An 18,306-nucleotide genomic window follows, 5' to 3' on the forward strand; every position below is an offset into this window, starting at 1 on the left:
GCTACCCGCCTTCCACAGTCCCCGTAGCCTCCAAAACCCTTGCTCGTCCACTCATAGGGAGGGTGGCGTTCCAAAGGTATACCGATAGACACTGAAAACGCATTACACAATTGGAAGAGGGGCGCCAGAGACCCAATTGCTCAGAGATGACGAACCGGGATCGTGTCCCCAGAGCGAGGCAGGCTCGGAGAGGAGGAGGCGGCGGAGAAGGAGGAGGAGGGGCACACCACACCACACACCTTTCGGCCGCCAGTCCAGAGAGAGACTCGACAGATTGGGCGACGTGCAGGATACATGCCATGGATCTACCCTTTGGCTGCGTCTGCACCGCAAGAAATAAGAAACGGCTTTTTCGCTGTCAAGAAGCCTCCTGGCGGAGCCCGATCTCCCTAGGCCCTTGCTTAGAGCTAATAGCCCATAAACCTTGCTCGTCGTCTTCAACTCAAACACCCCCGGTCGTGTCGACTCGACCGACTACCAACCAAGCCGAACCAGGGTCCCTATTTATTTTTTCTTTCCCAGGCGTAGATTAAGTGAGTAAGAGAGGAAGCGGGAAGACCAGGGGCCCAGACGACACAACAGAAAAAGAAGACGTATAACCTAGAGACAACCCAGATCCATCGCGGACGGGTAGAAGTTGATAATCAGGGTCTGACCCGTTGTCGATGACTCGTCTCGTCTCTCCTTTCCCGATCATCAACATACCTCGCCCCCAAACTTCCTTCACCATTCTTCATCGATAAGATCTCCGCAGGTGCCAGGTTCTCATTGCTCTTCAGACCTCGTTGTCTTTGGATCACCTACCTCGTCGACACCTCACACAACCTCATCATCATCAACATCAGGCAAGATGTTTGTTGGCTTACAAGAACACCGGCACGGCATGGACAGACTGCCTCCGCCAAGCAGCCTCACTCAAGCCCGCAACGACGACGTCCCCAGGGTTCTCCCAAGTCTCTCCTCCTCCTTCGGCTACGACGACAGAATGGACGTCGATGTCCGCTACGGCTCGAAGCAGCAGCCCCCGTCAACGGGTCAGCGTCACGAAGTGGAAGTCGCAACCACACTCGCCTCCATGGCATCTTTCAACCTCAAGTCACCCACGCTCCCCTCGCCCACACAAAGCTTCTCATCAGTAAAGTCAGAAGGTAGGGAAAGCCCTCTCTCACTCATGGCAGGAACCGACGGCTCACACGTCAAGTCTCAGATATGACGAGATCAACAAACTCTCAGTTCTCCTCGCCTGAACCAAGATCGCCAGACCTCCTTCCGTCGGTCTCCTCTCAGCTCTCCTTCACCTCCAAAGACGGCAGTTTCTCGTCCTCCTCGGCCAATGCCCAAATCACCCTCCCACGCCTCCGCGAACTCGACCTCCGCCTCCCGGACCCGGAATTCGCCCCTCAACCGCCAAACTCAGCAACCTTCATGACCCCCTTGACGGGTCCTCGTAGGACCTCCCTCGAGTCCATCAACTCCTTTCCAGAATCCCGCATCGACATCCCCAGCCCAACCGCCTACCGCATGCCCATCCCGCCTATGGCCTACCCAGACGCCCTCCCCTCCCCAACAACAAGCCAGCACCAGCATCACCGCCACCCCCTCTCGCCCCCCATCGTCGGCCGTCGCCTCACGAACCGCCTCCCCGTGACTCTCCGCACCGGCGGCTCCTCTCCCTCCCGCCGCCCCCGCCGTTCTCCCACCGGCTCTCGCTGCAACGTAAAATACACCATCCAGCAGGTCGACTTCATCGACTACTTCCGCGTCGACCACCACCTCTCCTGGAAGGAGGTCGAGGCCAAGTACGCCTCCGTCTTCCCCGAAGACGCCGCAAAGGGCCACAAGCGCGGGCCCCAGGGGCTCCAGGGCGTCTACTACCGCAAGAACAAGCAGATCCCCGCCACGGACCAGAACAACCTCTTCGTCTTCGACGAGGACGACAACCCGCGCACCTTCCAGTGCGACGTCCGCGAGCAGGGCAAGAAGATGAACAACTCCATCGGCCTGCTCGCCATGCATCCCGAGCGCGCCATCACCTACTCCTGGGTCTCGGAGGAGCACAAGAGGCAGTACGAGAAAGTTGGTACGTTTTACATTGACTCAATCACAAATAGGGCATCCAAACTAACAGTAGCTACAGGTCGTGCGAGACAAGCCCAGCTCGACGCCGCAGAGCAACGAAAGAAGCGCAGGCGAGCCATCCAAAACAGCCGTCTCTAGCTTCTCTTCTCTGCGTCTCACTTCTTCTCTTCTTCCGTTACAAGATTTTGCTCCTTTTTTTCTCTTGCGTTTTTACGACAGATATCCCAAGCCCCCTTCAATTCTGGTCTTCTTCTCCCTTTTCCACATCTTCACACAAGACTTCACACCAGGGGACACAACCAAAATCACACGTCACAAAAAAGGATACACAAAAATCAGGTTATTAGTGTGTAATCTCTAAAAGAACCATCACTTCTGCTTCTTTTTCTTTTACTCCGCAAGCGAAAAACCAAAAGCACAAAAAGTTATAAAAACAACACTGTGGTCATGTACGATGATGAAGAATCAAGGGGCGTTTGCTTTCTGTCTTCTCTTCGACTCTCTCCCCGGAAGAAGGGGATAGAAGTTACAACGTTTATCTGGAGCGCAAGGTTACGTGGGCTGGCACCTCCATAGGTCGCCGCCTGAAGTTCATTTGCCTCCTTTTTTTTCTTTGTCTTTTATTGGGATGCCGAAACGACGAGGACGGGACTCATGGGAATTCACGGTGGGAAATGAAATGAAAAAAACCGGAGTTGCTACATTTGGAAGGGGAGGCAGGTGTCATGGGCAAAACGAGATACCAGGCGCGCGTCGGGAGGCCCGGGGGAAGGGCCGTGGTCAGCTTGTCTGGCTTGATTTTCTCTTATTGTCTGTTTTCAAACATCATCAAAGGGGCCCAACCTTTTCTTACATCTTAAGGGGCGATTCGCCTCAGGGATTATGATATACGAAGTGTGTTTCTCTGCATTCACGATGGTCTTGCTTTTCCTGCGGGGGGGGCGGAGGAGGTTGGGGGCGGGTTGGAAGCCCCGTCTGTACATGTCTCTTACGGGGTTGGCCATTGTTGCTGCCCTGGTTGTATATAGAAACCATCTTTCCCACCCGGGACAAGGGTAGGATAATAGTAGATTTAGACGAACACAGGGAGCGCCTCAAGATGCTCAATACTGAAAGACTCGAAACCGAACCAAGCGAACCTCCACTCCTTGTGTGCTCAGATGAATCAATGGGTCAGCTGAATGACTTTCCCTTTGTGATTTCCTGAAATGTAAGAGAGAACCCGCTGAGACTGGGGCTTTGATGGGAGTTGGGGGAGCAGATCATCATGCGGCTGCTTTGTCGTCGACGTCTGTGCCCCCCATTGTCCTGGGCTTGGACAATAGGGCACTGAAACTGGGAGAGGACGTCTGGGATCAGGGGGTTTGGGGCCACGTTGGAAAGAAGATTATTTGGGGAATAGGAGGGAATAAGGCAGAACGGGGCGAGGCAAACACCTGTCTTCTGACGGCTGTCGTGTCTCGACCCCTGCATGTTGGGCGGAACCCCTCCCCCATCAGCAAGTTCAGTGCAGTACTGCTGTGTGACCGCCTGGCGCAGGGCGTTCGGGCAGGTATGAATAGCATCTTCTTCATACGGCCGTAGCATAGTCATGGAGGGCCGTTGGGTGGCTTGGGGAGAGATGTGTATGTGAGATGAGTTGGCGATTGCTTGGTTTGGGGTGCAGGTTCGGACTTGATGGTGCCGGGGCGTGAAGCAGGACAGGTCTCTAGGAGATCAGGGCTGTGTGGTGAGGCCGTGAGGCTGGGTGGGCATTGGATGATGCGGGCAGCGCCTGTAGATGTACGGCGTTGGCGTTGGTGTTGGGGGAGGGAAGCTGACATGGCATTCTTCGATCAGCAGGGGCGTGTGTTGGGCAAACTGGCGGCTGGAGGAGAAGACAAGAGATGAGGATGAGCCATGTGTGGTGGCTTGTTTCCTCGACGCAGGAACATGGGCTTTCACCGGATGCCCTATTGTTGTCGAATATTCCAGGGGCACCACACTGGGGCAGGCAGGCTAACGAAGGGGTGTAATGCGGCGGTGATGCCGAGGGGCGTGTGGCAGTTTGCAAGATGGCCAAAGCTGCTGAATTGTTTGCTTGTTTGCTTGCCTTTTTCAGCCAAGTAGATTGCTCTTGATGAAATCGGGAGGCCATGTGACGTATCCTTGGATATGGGGTTTTCAGGGAGTTGGGGTGTGGTGCCACAGGCCAGACACAGACAGATAACGTGTCGTTGGGTTGGGATGCGTCCTCTTCAAGGTGTGTGCCGCAGGTTTGTCAAGCAGCGCAGAGTCAACTTAGGGGTTGCCAAGTGTGTTAGAGTCGGGACTCCGGGTCGAGGACGACGAACCCCTGGAGAGGGTGTTTCCCGAGTGTCTTTGCTGAATTACAAGCAACCCCTGTAGTTGTAGAATTCAAATTAGGGTTGTATGGGATGACGGATTCATGAAGAAGGGTGGACACGCTTATTGTTGGTGACGATGAAGACGGATGGTTCTGCTGCGTGTTTGCTACCGTTGACAGGGTTGGGAGAGGTTGAATTTCTTTGGTCGTCTCCACTCGAGCAAGGGTTGTCGAGGAAGTGGTTGTTGGTTCCAGGTTGGTGATCTGGCCGCTTTGGACTGTGTGTTTTCCTCGACTAGCGTCAATGGCTTGGGCTCTCGCGTGTGGTGGCGTTGCTGAATGCACGTTAGTGATTGTTGCCAAGCCCGCATGGAAGCATTCTCGAAGGATCAGTTGGCTTGACCATGTTGATGTCTTCAGGGCTTGTTGGATTTGGCGTGCGTGTGCGCCGTAGGACGAGGCGACACTGCCCCCGAGCCCGAGGATATGGAATCGTGGCAGTGGGCAGATCTTGTTGCTTTCGGTGTGCTGTGGAACGGGGCACGTAGGAGGTAATGCACCTACTGTCCATTCAGATCTTAGCTGGGGGCCCAATTGATGAGATGTGGATTGCCAGAGGTCCTTTGAGGCGAATGAGAAGTGTGTCGGAACAGGGAGCACCAAGCGAGGTTTGCGCGCACAAATTGTCCACTGTTGGTTCCACGATGTGAAGTTGTCAGTAAACGGTCACTAGACAAGGGAAGGAAAGATCGGCCTGGTACCCGTCGAAATCCTGAGAGCGAGCCTGGCAAGAGGCCCCGAATGCTCAGGTAGCAGAGACAGGTGAAGCACAGTATCAATATTTGCGGCACAGCATCGATAGAGCCTGCCATTTGTTCCAACATAATGCATTGGACCAATGGAGCAGAGAGACGATGATCATTACCATAGCATTATGCTGTGTAGACTTCAAGCCTTCTAAGGAATACGGAATAATGCAACGCGTCGTAACCTCATCATAACCACGCCGCTACAGCTTTCCATATTGACTTCGTAATCGTTATGTGACTCTAAACCTGCAATGTGTATTTCATGCAAAAGGGGACTTCGACTTGCCCATCGGCTGTAGTCCAAAAATATCGTCCGACTTGACCGGTTTGCTCTGGTCCTCTGACCCGGCCACAACCTCGCCAAAGAGAAATGCGTTGCGCTCTCTGCTGATATTCCCAGAAGGCCGCTTCTTGTGGTTACCTCCTGAAGTAGCCTTGGGTAGCTGCGGCGGCGTTGCTGAGTGCGCCGACTGGTCCGGCTCGAGCATCCAAGAGAACGAAGACTGTGCGAGAGTTGATCGAGTTGGGATCGGCGGTTGAGGCCGCTGGAGCTTCGGTGAGGGTGTTCCAGATGCTGGGCTCGACACCGACACTGATGGCGCCTCCGATGGCTGAGTAGGAAGGCTGTCTTCGGTGATCTCCATTGCATCAGGCAGAATCGATTGCGGATCCGAAGATTTCGGCTTACCGTCTTCTTGAAGCGACAAAGTTGAAATACCATTTGCGACGTTTTCAGGGGCAGGCATTCCACCGAGCACAGCGCTATCGTCTGGTCCGATGTCCATCGGGACCTCTTCTTTGATATCCTCGGATGTTGGACTTGCGATGCTCTCCAGATCCGGGACCTCGATGGTGGAATCCTCCAAGTACACCTTGACGAACTGGACCTTCGCGGCGGCGACTTCGACAAGTTCTAGGGTCTTAACCTTGTTATCCAGATCAGATGTAGCCAGAGATCTCAGACTAGAAACCGTATCGTCTAGCATGTTGGCCAATAGTCTATTTCTTCTCTCCAATGCGGCCACTGCCTGGGCCGCCGTCTCGTCATTGAGCAGCTGCCTCGCCACACGAGGCGAGTAGCGCACGTCGTTAAGACCTTGCATGTTTCTTTTGATTTCGCCCATGGCATCCCGAACGGCCTGGTTAATGCCGAGCTTCTCGCTCCTTTCGAGCATGTTTTTGGCGGCACCTTGAAATAAAGCCTCCACGCCGCCTTGCTGCTGGATGAACCTGCCTGGGGACGGTATTGGGGAATGGGCTCCCTTGTTGCGGTGCCTGAACGAGGAGAATGCCTGACCCATCGGCGTCGATGGCCGCGAGCTACCAGCCGATGGCGTCGGTGTTGAGCTCGGCATCTTCCCCGTGTATTTCAAGATAAGTGACGCGCCACCTGACATATTAAGATGCGTTCTGAGGTACACTGCATCGTCCACGAACGTGTGTGGGCCATGGGGAGCTTCAGGGGCTGGGTATTTCAAGAGCAACTGTAAACAAACAGAGTAGTCTGCTTCGAGCACTGGGAAGTGTTAATTGAGGAATCACTGCAGGTGTGAAAAGACTCACAACTCCAGCGTATCCTAATGAGCATAGCAACGCAAATAAGATCGATCAAGTTCAGCGACGGGTCGACGGCAAACATGGTATCCCAGAGTACGAGGCATTGATCAAATGGGAACTCGCGCCCAAACAGAAGGCGGATCCAACGACTGAGACCTATGTTAGCAGGAGTGGCAGAAAATTCTAGCCTGAAGCACTTACATTAGAAAGATCTGTGGCAGGATTTCAATATCTTTGAGATGGTTTGCGAGCTCAGGATCGACCTTTGCCAAGCAAACCTCGTGGATGTACTTGCTCTTCTCGACGATGGCCGAGGTTTCTGCCCGATCCTTGGAAGCGGATGCCAGTGCTGCTCTAGAAATGGAATCCTTAACTTCGTAGAACGCCTTCGCTTTCTCCATGATCTTTGAGAACATCGCAAAGGTGTCATGCTCGATGTAGGACGAATCAAGCACTGTGAGCATTGTCTCATCTGCCGTGGCACCACTCGAAGAGAGGCTTTCGCGGTCCAGCGTATCTTGATTGACGACATATGCAATGGGCGCAAAAAGTTCATGCATGCCCTGACGGTAGCCACCGCTGTTCGGATGCAATTTGCAGTACACGAATAGCGCATCAATGATCATCGTTTGGATTCGTTCTTCGTGATAAAATGGCTCGTCTGGGAGGCGACGAACGTCCTGCGCGATTTCTGCTCGAATAATCTCGTCCTGCCGGACGGTGTTCCAAGGGGACTGGGAGGGGAGGTGAGCATGTCGGCATATGATAATAGTAACGCCGGGATACTGACCTTCGGATCATCGGTCAGAGGATCAACAGCCACTTTGGCAAGCTCTTCGGGATGCTTTATGAACTTCAAGAAATGGTCGCGCTGCCGAGAGTAGTAATCACGGGATTCGGAAATGTGTTGCGCCCACTCTGCAACTTCTGCAGTCTGAAAAAGCAGGAAAGCCTGGGTGTGTGCGCTGGTCAGCTTGAAATGGCATGAGACTACGGGCTGCACTCAGTTCACACTGACCTTCCAGCAAACAGACCTACAGCCCGAGATACACGGACTTGATGAGCCATTGTATTTTACTGCGCGCTGTAAATCAGGCAGAATGCCTGCATACTTCAACGTCTCGGCCCATCGGGTCCTGTGTATTGGATTAGTCGGTGAGGATGATGTCAGGGCTGTTGTGATGATGCGACGCGCACTCACTGGGTCTCATCGAGGGCTCTCATCGTGCACTGATTACCCCCCTGAACCAGGAGTTCTGTTGACTACAAGAGATGAGAAGCGATGGGAAGCGCATCCCAAATCAAACTTCAGCACTCAAAGAGCTACAACGACAGGCTTCGACTGATGATGAAGTGGAATGTAGTTAGTTGGTCGATGGTGGCTGGAGAGGAACTAGACAAGAGTTGGCTGAAGCTTGGGCCAAGCCGATGTACCTTGATTCGTGCTTCCCAAGATGAGGTAAGAGGACCCGACCGGCAGGGGTCACCGGTCGGCTTGCTGAAGTAGACTGCCGGGGCACTTGGGGTTTTCTGACCGCCTGCCAAAAGCAGCACCGCGGGGTCAGTGTGGCAGATGGCGGGGTCACCTCACTGGTAACTCAGACAGCTTTTTTTTCTGAACGGAAAACTTCGGGTTGACTCAAGTCTTCAATTTTGCGTCTTCATAAACTCATCTTCCAGCTTTTGAGTTCAGCCTCCACAAACGAGAAAAAGATGGGCTTCGACACGTACGCAACCCCGCTCGACGGCAGATATGCTAGCCCCGAGATGAAAACGCTCTTCGGAGCGAGATCCAGACACTCGACCTGGCGCAAGTTATGGGTGGGTAGAAAGAAGTCTCTCAAATTACGGCGAATTCTGTTGACAAAGTATTAAGCTCTTCCTTGCCCAAGCCGAGAAGGAGACTGGCGTTGAGGGCATCACAGACGAGGCGTTGAAGCAGATGGAAGAGCACCTGACCGTCACGGACGAGGACTTCCAGGTGGCCGCTGTTGAGGAGAAGAGACGCCGCCACGATGTTGTATGTTATCCGAATGCCAAATCATCCGAGACTTACTGACAATCCATAGATGGCCCGTAAGTTATTACTGCTGACTTTTCTCCCAGTCTCATGGCCATATGACTGACACGACTTAGATGTCCATGCCTTTGGGCAAGTCGCTCCTGCGGCTGCCCCAATCATCCATTACGGAGCAACTTCATGTAAACATTCTCTCACATAGCTCTCTTAAGAATATGGCTAACCAGATGAACTAGGCTATGTCACTGACAATGCCGAGTTGATTCTGATGAGAGATGCCATGGACTTGCTGCTGCCCAAGCTGGCCAAGGTGATCGACAACCTTTCTAAGTTTGCTCTCGAACACAAGGAGTGAGGACACCACCAGGCCCCTAGTACTGGGCACCTTTTCTGATGAATCGCAGTCTCCCCACCCTAGGCTACACCCACTACCAGCCCGCCCAGCTGAGTGCGTTCACTTCCTCTCCTTGCACGCTTCAAGACATGCTATTTTAGATTCCGCTCAATCAATACTTGGGGGCGCATGAAAATCGTCAGCGTTGCTAAAAAAACCAAAAGGCTGACCATCGTCTCTCAGTCACCGTTGGTCGTCGCGCTACTCAGTGGATTCAGGACCTGGTTAGTGCCCGGCCAAAATTAATTGCACCGTGCTCGTGCTGACAGAATTCCAGGCCAGGGACTTGAAGAACATTGAGACTCAGCGCAAGGAACTGCGTTTCCGTGGTGCGATGGGTACCACCGGCACTCAGGCTTCCTTCATGGAGGTCTACCACGGCGACGGAGAGAAGATTGACAAGCTGAATGAGCGCCTGTGCGAGTTGGCTGGCTTCGAAACGGGTGTCTACGACATCTCAGTCCAGACTTACAGCCGTAAGGTCGATTTGGATGTGTCCAACGCCATTGCTGGCCTCGGTGCCACCGCGATGCACATCACCAACGACCTGCGTCACCTCGCTACGCAGAAGGAGATCGAGGAGTGAGTTATCAAGATGAAGTGATCCTATTGGATAGATTTCTTATCGTTCGACTAGGCCTTTCGAGAAGGACCAGATCGGATCAAGCGCCATGGCTTGTAAGTCTCACACCTCGTCCCCGGTCCAACCCCTGTTACAACAGAAAAGGAAGAAATTTTTTTTTTCCTTTCATTGTCGTAAAAGACCCTGGATATCCGAACTGAAGCTGACTTTAATACAGATAAGAGAAACCCCATGAGAGTGCGTGGTTTATTTCATTTTCCTGGAATCGTCAGGCGACGATACTAAGCCTAAACCCCCCTCCTCCGCCCCCTTCTACATCACATCAATAAATACTAATGAGTTTCAGAGCGAGCGCATTTGCTCCTTGGGAAGGAAGCTTCGTTCGTTGCCCGTCAATTTCGCGGACACTTTCGCGGATCAGGTAAGAATCGAGGCATCACTTAGCCGTAAATCGCTGACATGTACCGTAGTGGTTCGAACGTACCCTCGACGACTCTGCCATCAGGAGAATTGATATCCCAGAGGTTTGATCGCTCATTCAGCTTTAAGACTTTGGAAACTAACAAATCTAGATGTTCCTCCTTGCCGATGCCATCCTTCTGGGACTGGACAACGTGACCTCTGGCTTGGTAAGTCTTCACCTTCTCCCATCTGAACAATTTATTCACAAAATCAAAGGTCGTCTACCCTAAGCGTATCCACGCCCGCGTGATGGACGAGCTTCCGTTCATGGCGACCGGTAAGTCTTTCGCTCTTCCCATCACCCTTTGGACAGGAAAAATGGCCGCAACCAAAAGTCTTTTGAGGTCATCATCCCTGTTCTTCAGCACGCTCTCGCGATACGTCAATGTGAACGTAGAGTTCGCTGTGTGAGTAGAATATGCGGGTCCTGACTAGACTCTGGATGCGACGTGAGCCGCAATAAGAAAATCTAAGGTTCTGCTAAAAGGAGTAGATTCAGGGCCATGAGAAGGTATTAGTTTGTTTTGGTTCGAATTGTTTTCCGCTGGAAAAAGCCCCCAAAACAATACGTCATCGGGAATGACAGCATTTCAAACGCCAACGAAGGATCAACCTCAACCCGTCCGACTCAAACGTATATCGTTCAATGGCCCTGATTCTACCAACGCAGCTTCCGTGTTACAGCCATTTTCCTGTCCATCGGGTTCCCCAGGATCTGGGCGAGTGCTAACCTCCATCGCCAGAGAACATTATCATGAAGCTGGTGGCTAAGGGCGGCTCTCGCCAGGACGCACACGAGGAGATCCGTGTTCTGTCCCACCAGGCCAGCGACGTCGTCAAGAAGGAGGGAGGCGCCAACGACCTGATCGAGCGTATCCGGGCGACCCCGTACTTTGCGCCTGTCCACGCAGAGCTGGACAACATTCTGGACCCCGCTCTGTACACCGGACGCTCCGGAACTATCGTCGAGCGTTACGTTGGCCCGGGTGGTCCCATCCAGAAGGCTCTTGCCCCCTACGCCGACTACATCAACAAGTCTGGCACCGCGCAGCTCAGCGTTTAAGCTGTTGCTTCCTGTGGGGGACTCAATCTCCCACAAGATTGAACTGCCTTTGGAAAATTTGGAAATTGAGGGGGTTTATGCTGAGGATGGTCCACGGAAACAAAAAGGGAACCTGTATATTCCCATCAAAAAGTTACTAGATCTTGCCCGAACACTCAAAAGAAATGTTACGTCCGTCAATTGACTATATCATAACACACAAGACTGATTGCTCCAGATCGCCATTCTTGGGGTCGTCTTATCAAATATGCAGTCTTCTCTCAGCATCGGTTTTCATCGAGGACTGGAGGAATACTCCCCAACCAGCTGGCCGCTGACACCGCATCATTAGTCATACCTTGCAGGATATAGAGGTCAGTCAATCCTCGATTACGTCTGGTGGCAAGCCAAGCCCCAATGGCAGTCCTCAGGTTCAAAACAATAGGGAAGTCGCAGGCCAAAATATGTACAGCTCATCGCGACAACCATCACATCCTCTCAAGCGTTCTAGCACTCAATCTTCCCCAGCCGATTCTTCGTGGAATCCCACCACGCCGCATGCACCATCCCCTTATTACACCCCAGCCCCACGCTGAAGGACCACTGGAGCGCCGTGGGGCCGTTGGCCTCGCACGTCGGCTTGTCGACGGAGACGACGCAGCTGCCCTTGAACTGCTTCAGCTCCTTCCAGAGCGTGCCGCACAACGCGGGCACGTCTTCGCCCTCATCCATGCCGCTGACCTCGATGGAGTAGCGGCGGTACATCGGGATGACAAAGTTTTTGGTGATGGGGATGCCGTCTTTCCAGCGGGAGCATTTGGCGGAGGAGGCGGTGGTGAGGGGTGTCAGGGCGGCGAGGAGGAGGAGGATTATTGGGTGTAAGAGGAGGAGTTTCATGGTGTCCGAGGGAAGATATGTTGGAAACGACTGACGGATTTAGGGGCTGGGATAATTTGAAAGAGTGTGATGCCGTGTTTTGGAGATCTTGGCAGACACGTAGTCCAAGTTCGATGAGGAAGCAGGCAAAATTCGAGTGTTCTGAGGCCTATTTGTACGCACCACATGCCAAGTCTCTCGCGAAGGCGAACGAATTCGGACACCGTGGGACTGCTGCTGCAACGTGACAGCGATGAAATAAAGGTCTCAATGCCATCCTGGTTTCTATCATTTTCCAGATGGAGAGGACGAGGGTATCACAAGTTGGTTGGGACACATCGAAAAGGACAAAGGACGCCGAGATCGACGGTGCGAGTACGAAGCAAGGAGATCTCGGGCTGGTATGATGCATCCAAGAACCGGCTTAAAGGGCTGTCTTGGCCCTTCCCGCGTACAACCGAGCATGTATATATGAAAGCGTCCAATTGGATCAAGTTGCTTAGATAACAGGCGATGTTGATATCATTGAGCCATTCCTGAACTTTTGGTAAACGGAACGTTCTCGCCTACCTGGGATGCGAGATGGTGCTTTCAGCTTCATTGAGGATTGCAACTTTGGGAAAGCCTCCTCACTTGCGCCCTCGCTATCCGTCCTACTCTCTCCTGTAGTATTCGCCAGAATACTTCAATTTCGCAGCTTCTGGCTTGAGATGATGACTGATTTCTCATAAGCGGGCGTCCTGCGGTCGAAGCCCCATTCAATCCTGCTCAAAGTCGTCAGTGCAGAGGCTTCTATCACCTCCCGGATTTCCAAGGATTCAATGTGCCCAGAGACCTTTTCGACATACTCAACTACCTAGTATATAGAAATTCTGATCTACCAGATTCTGCGGACGATAAGTTGACATATTGTAGAAATGCGTCGCTGGTTCAGCCGCCGCGTCACCAGCATAAGCATGTGCTCTCTTTCAGCCATATTTAGAGCTTCACAGTATCACCTTGAAGATAAATACTCTATAAATATGCTTTTAAGGGTGGAAGGGATTAATTTTGCGCAGTATATGACTGCGTGAGAGGCTCCTTTTCTTGAACATTTAACCTAACATGTACTGTTAACCCCTCCAAAGCGGTCTGCATCTCTTCAATACTAAGAACTATCATCTTATCGCGTCATCCCTTCCTTCTTGTAGAGTATCTCCATCTCTTTTAGAGTCATCATTCAAGTATAAACAGGAACCAAACCTCGCGGCAGCTTACCATACGCCCATGGATGGATGGTCAGCTCAACGATGCACCTCTCTTCTGGAAACACTACCAGAATGAGCTCTCGCCACTACCGTCAACAGCAGCCGCACCACGGGCAATTGCTTGTCAGGATTGACCATGAGTAAGTTCCAGTACTCATTGACTATTGAAAATGAACGTGACATTAACCATTGTGAAGCGAACAGCCACGGGATGAGACCATTGCCACCAACACTGTTGCGGACGTAGACCACAACTACATGTAACATGCTGCAATTCCAAAGGATTTAATGTCTTGTGTTCTTGATGAAATGGAAAAGAATAATGTAAGCAGATAGGATTGCTGGAAATAAGGCACTGGTCTTTGAATGGGGCGACAGACGACGCTTTATTCCCCACAGCCCACGTTGTAAAACCATTAGTCTTGCGCTGGTATATCATAACGCCTCACAGCCTGCCTCTCGTCACCTCTGTCACAATCTCCGGAGTATTTATTGCGCAAATACTATGCTAACTGCACGTTTTTTTTGAGCTAGCGAGGCTCCTTTCCACAAAGATAGCTAGTTAACATGCTCGTACACAGCGCACGTCCGCGTCTTCATTCAAAAAAATGTTTCTACATTCGCTCGTCCCATCTCATTGTGGCCCAAAAGAAGGAAAGTTCGAAGGAGATTGTGCGTATTTGAACAATTATTTGAATGCTCAAAGGTTCCTCTCATAGCTATCATATTCCCTGGAATCAGCATCCGCGCCAGAGATGTCAGTTTAGAATGGCTTTAACTGTAGGCCTTCCTAAGTAAGCTGATAATGGCTTGTCTGAAAAGGGTGAGTCCTTGACAACTTTGCCTAAAAACAGGACATGACACTGAAGACCATTCTAATATCATAGCCTCACGCAATGCATAATGTTCAGTTAAACCCCTGCCCCTCCCCTCCGTCACCCACATCTCCACCATATTCAAAGACGTATACGCAACCCAAAAGAACCCATCTACAAACCTCAAGCAATCTAGACCCCTTCTATAGCCTCTCCCCTAGCATTTCCAGCTCAGAGTATCACCCAGAACCTGAGCCTTCATAGGAAAGGGCATAAACATTGGTCGCCCTCCTTCCCCATCTCCCCATCTTTGCACCGCGCGGTGTTCGATTTCCACCCTGCTGCCGACGTCTTTATAACCTGGCTGTGACCCATGATGCACAACCACAGTTCATAAAAACTACATAGGCCAGAGGTGTCTTTGATCGGACCAAAAGTCCTTTCATCTCAAGACTGCATCCAGAGGACCGGGACCCTTCCCGGGGCCGGAGCGGGGCTCCAATGACCCCGGAATCGGCTTCGAAGCCGAAGGCCCACAGTCCTTCAGACCCATGTCCAACGAGCATCGTCAACACGACCAGAATAAAGTTTTCAGAAAAATATATTCCGTATTTTATATTCCCTACAAGCTACGCCGGCCCCCCCCCCCCCACCATCCCGTTTGCCAAGGTTGTGATTCTTTCTATCAAGTGTCTTGTCTTCGCTGAAATGCCACCTAGCTCCATGCAAACCCAGTACAATGTGCACACCGGTTGTCCGTCTCTCCGAGTCTCGTCGTTTTCCTCCGCTGGCCATCACGCCGTACATCCCTTTCCTCCCCTTCCGTCCCAAAGTCATCACATTCAAACGAAGGAAAAGAAAAGAAAAAAGTCTCTTGCTTGCGTCAAATGGCTCTCTCTAAGCACAACCGGCCGGTCTGGTGAACCCGGCCGTGCTGTTCAAGAATGCTCTTGGGTATCTTGACCAAATTGTTTCATGCCCTCCGCAGGCCTGTACCGTTCCACCCCACTCCTCATTCCACCGTCAACCATAAACCATCGAGTCAGTTACTCGGCGTCACCTTCCTGGCACCAGGGATGGGCGAGTACTTGGTTGATGTCGTATCGTGCCTCCACATCCCGGTTTAGCATGCACCGCACCAGGTCTATGCTCTCGTCGCTCATCGTCCACGGCACGCGGAGGTCGCGATCCATGATTTCGTCGATGCTGTAAAACGGATTCTCCTTGTAGATGATCGTATACAGCAAAATTCCCAGTGCCCATACATCTTGTTCCTTGCCGCCGTATGGCTTGCCCGCGAGGACTTCCGGCGCAGCGTAATCTATGTTTGCGTCAGTACATCCACTAGAAATAGATCTGACTGCTCTTACCAATCGTGCCCACAAACACGTCAAAGGGCCCGTTCTTGATATACGCCGCACTCCCAAAGTCAATCAGCTTGATGTTGCCCTCGCCGTCCAAAATGACGTTTTCGTCCTTGATATCTCTGTGTACTACCAGCGCCTTCGTGTGAAGATGGCCGATGGCCTTTGCGACCTGAACGAACATGCTGCGACACTCGGCTTCTTCCATGTTGCTGCGAAGTTCAATGTAATCGAAGAGATCCATTCCTGGCAGACCATGCGGAGCCATCTCGATGTAGTAGTTCACATCGTCCTCGAAGAAGTCCTCCATGTCGACAATGTTCGGGTGTTTGAGATCGGGCCGTCGCAGGTAGTCGAGAACGTGAATTTCCAGAGGCACTGTGCCCAGCTTACGATCTCTCGTCCACGTATCCACGAGAATGCGCCGCTTGGTGACGTATTTCAAAACTACCTTCTTTTGTGTCGTTTTGTACTTCGCCAGCTTAACTTGACCATATGCACCCTGTCCCATGTCCTCGATGATCTGGAAATCATCGATTGTCTTCTTGTGAGAGGGCTCGACGACTTGTGGGACGGACGGCTTCTCTTGCTGCTTCTTTTCCGGGGATCGATGTGCACCAGTCAGCTTCGCGGCCGCCGTCATTGCGACTTCCTTGAGCTGCTTGGTGATGGCGGAAGCAGTTGACGGTTCCTTCGACTTGGGCTCGTCGGAATCCGAACTAATCTCGAGTGGCGTGTGTGCGGGCGTCTGTCCGGGCGACGGCTGATGTAAGGGAGTTGTCGTTCCAGAGGCTGATGCCGACGTCACGCCGAGAGTTGATCTGCTGGCGTGCATGTGCCTGGAGTAGGTAATCCAAAGGGCGAACACGACCTCCGAATGAGTAATGGCGAATGTGTCGTCTTGCTGATCTCCGCCCTTATCTTCATCCTCATCCTCAATCACAGTCTCCTGGATCACCGTGGATTGCTTTGCACTTCTGACGACTCTCATTTGGACGTCGATCTTGAGTTCAGAACCGTCCCTGTGTTTTCCCGGCAACCCATCAGGGCGCAAAAACGTTGCGGCAGCATCTGGGCGGTTTTCCCGCAGACCCAAAATGGCCGATGCCCGTCGGAAGCTGTGCTCAGGTACAACAATCCCATCTTGGAGCTCAACGCCATCTTCCTCCGTCAGAATATGGAGTATCTTTTGAAAATTCGGAATGAGCGAGTCAATGGGCATGCCGTCGGGCTTTTCGAACCCAAACAGAGCTCCGCAGAATACGGAATTCGAGCTTTGAATTTTGAGGTTCTCTGGGTCAACGACGATGATCCCTGCAATGTGCGGGAAGCTCGAGACTCTCAGCTCAGTCTTGCCGCGTACCTGCTCAACCGTGCAAGGAATGTTGACTTTGGCCGGGTTTGGACATGTGAAAAACTTGCGCCTCGCAATCTGGGCAAAGTCAACCTCACCAGTGCGAGGGTCAATGCCTTGGCGGGGAATGCGCGGGATCAGCTTGCCAACGTCCACCCCAGGCCTGAGGGACTCATAGCCCCATATCGGTGCCGTAGCACCCGAAATCTTCTGAACGATACCTTCGTCGTCGAGCTCGATATTGGCCACGTCTTCATGGATTTCCTCGAGGACCCAGATCAAACCAACCCGCTTCTCCTTTACCCACAAACTTGCGGAGCCCGTCGCACCGTTTCGCTTTTGGATTGGAACCACGTCACCACACAGCAAAACACCTCTGGATCTACTGCTCTGATGCCGTGAGCTTCCTCTGAGTTTTGGTGGATTAGGATCTCCACTGTGAACGGTTTGTGCCTTGCGTTGAACGGTTTTCGGGGGCTGCGATCTTGAATTGGGCTTGCTCAGCAATTGGGCCGTTATGCCGCCGCGGCCACCCAGTAGTGACGTTGAAGATGCAGGTGGAGGAGAAGGTGCCGGAACATCTTCAGCCTCGTGGTTTAGACTCTCTTCGGGCTCCATTTGCAGCAATTTCTTCTCCAACCAAGCTCTTCTCTCTTCTTGGACGACTTCCAGAATACCCATCTTCCTGACTTCAGCTTTTGTGACTCCGAAAACCAGGCAAGCTAGGTCGTTGGCGGCGATGATTGTCCATGGAGGTTTAGATTCTGTCGTGAAAATTGCTTGTGCTGCAGGAACCCATCTTGTCGAATGCCCATGCACAGCCGGACCTAAGGCGCTTGGCATGTTGCCTGCAGATAGAGGGTGAGCTGTCGTCGGGGACGCGAGTGCTTCGTGAGCCGCCAGGTATGGTTGCGCCATTGTCTCTATCAGCTGCTGGTGAACCGAAACCGGGAGTGTGTCTGTCAACGTGCGCTTTAGGCTCAGCCTACGAGATGGTGGTGGAGATGTCTTTGTCGTTGTACCGCTCTCGTTCGTCGGGGTTCTGCTTGAGCTCTCGGATTCTGCATCGCCTGATGTTTGTTTCGGCTTCTCTTCTTGCTTCTTCTGCGGTGACTCCTCCCTTCCTGGAAAAAACGGCTTTGGTTGTGTCGTGGTTGGGGATTCGCAAGGTGAGTGGAAAGGCTCTGGGCTCGAGGTTCGTGGAATGAAGTTTGCTTCGAACAAGTTCTCTCCGGAAACTTGGGCAGGTCCGGTGAGAGGCCCGATGAGGGCTTGATCGTTGGTGGGCAGGTTGCCTGCACCGACGAGTTGTGCCCTTGCCAGCAGATCGAGCATGTTTTGTGTTTCGACATCGCCCGCTGCTCGCGCCTGAGCACTC

At 52.4% G+C, this 18,306-nt stretch overlaps 7 protein-coding genes across 7 annotated transcripts; 3 read left to right on the top strand and 4 right to left on the bottom strand.

Moving 5' to 3' along the window:
• Nucleotides 1-883: 883 nt before the first annotated feature.
• COL26b_009386 (uncharacterized protein) lies at nt 884-2,217 on the top strand (the record flags this gene model as incomplete). Its single annotated transcript, XM_053182117.1, has 3 exons — nt 884-1,148; nt 1,208-2,080; nt 2,138-2,217. 3 exons carry the CDS (start codon nt 884-886, stop codon nt 2,215-2,217), a joined length of 1,218 nt encoding a protein of 405 aa, XP_053033908.1.
• A 3,257-nt stretch (nt 2,218-5,474) lies between these two features.
• COL26b_009387 (uncharacterized protein) lies at nt 5,475-6,389 on the bottom strand (the record flags this gene model as incomplete). Its single annotated transcript, XM_053182118.1, has 1 exon — nt 5,475-6,389. The coding sequence occupies one exon, from the start codon at nt 6,387-6,389 to the stop codon at nt 5,475-5,477; it is 915 nt and encodes a 304-aa protein (XP_053033909.1).
• A 145-nt stretch (nt 6,390-6,534) lies between these two features.
• COL26b_009388 (uncharacterized protein) lies at nt 6,535-7,839 on the bottom strand (the record flags this gene model as incomplete). The annotated part of the gene is made up of 5 exons (XM_053182119.1): nt 6,535-6,569; nt 6,778-6,920; nt 6,973-7,505; nt 7,562-7,723; nt 7,810-7,839. The coding sequence occupies 5 exons, from the start codon at nt 7,837-7,839 to the stop codon at nt 6,535-6,537; spliced, it is 903 nt and encodes a 300-aa protein (XP_053033910.1).
• A 645-nt stretch (nt 7,840-8,484) lies between these two features.
• On the top strand, nt 8,485-9,771 carry COL26b_009389 (uncharacterized protein; the record flags this gene model as incomplete). Its single annotated transcript, XM_053182120.1, has 8 exons — nt 8,485-8,498; nt 8,641-8,791; nt 8,841-8,847; nt 8,908-8,973; nt 9,028-9,142; nt 9,196-9,239; nt 9,369-9,409; nt 9,463-9,771. 8 exons carry the CDS (start codon nt 8,485-8,487, stop codon nt 9,769-9,771), a joined length of 747 nt encoding a protein of 248 aa, XP_053033911.1.
• An 85-nt stretch (nt 9,772-9,856) lies between these two features.
• Nucleotides 9,857-11,293, top strand: COL26b_009390 (uncharacterized protein; the record flags this gene model as incomplete). The annotated part of the gene is made up of 7 exons (XM_053182121.1): nt 9,857-9,863; nt 9,986-10,005; nt 10,115-10,189; nt 10,239-10,292; nt 10,341-10,397; nt 10,447-10,507; nt 10,974-11,293. 7 exons carry the CDS (start codon nt 9,857-9,859, stop codon nt 11,291-11,293), a joined length of 594 nt encoding a protein of 197 aa, XP_053033912.1.
• A 486-nt stretch (nt 11,294-11,779) lies between these two features.
• COL26b_009391 (uncharacterized protein) lies at nt 11,780-12,169 on the bottom strand (the record flags this gene model as incomplete). The annotated part of the gene is made up of 1 exon (XM_053182122.1): nt 11,780-12,169. The coding sequence occupies one exon, from the start codon at nt 12,167-12,169 to the stop codon at nt 11,780-11,782; it is 390 nt and encodes a 129-aa protein (XP_053033913.1).
• Nucleotides 12,170-15,256: 3,087 nt separating this feature from the next.
• On the bottom strand, nt 15,257-17,609 carry COL26b_009392 (uncharacterized protein; the record flags this gene model as incomplete). The annotated part of the gene is made up of 2 exons (XM_053182123.1): nt 15,257-15,531; nt 15,581-17,609. The coding sequence occupies 2 exons, from the start codon at nt 17,607-17,609 to the stop codon at nt 15,257-15,259; spliced, it is 2,304 nt and encodes a 767-aa protein (XP_053033914.1).
• Nucleotides 17,610-18,306: the final 697 nt, after the last annotated feature.

Source organism: Colletotrichum chrysophilum, assembly GCF_026319265.1.
Source record: "Colletotrichum chrysophilum strain AFK26 chromosome Unknown scaffold_90, whole genome shotgun sequence".
NCBI classification, from domain to species: Eukaryota; Fungi; Ascomycota; class Sordariomycetes; order Glomerellales; family Glomerellaceae; genus Colletotrichum; species Colletotrichum chrysophilum.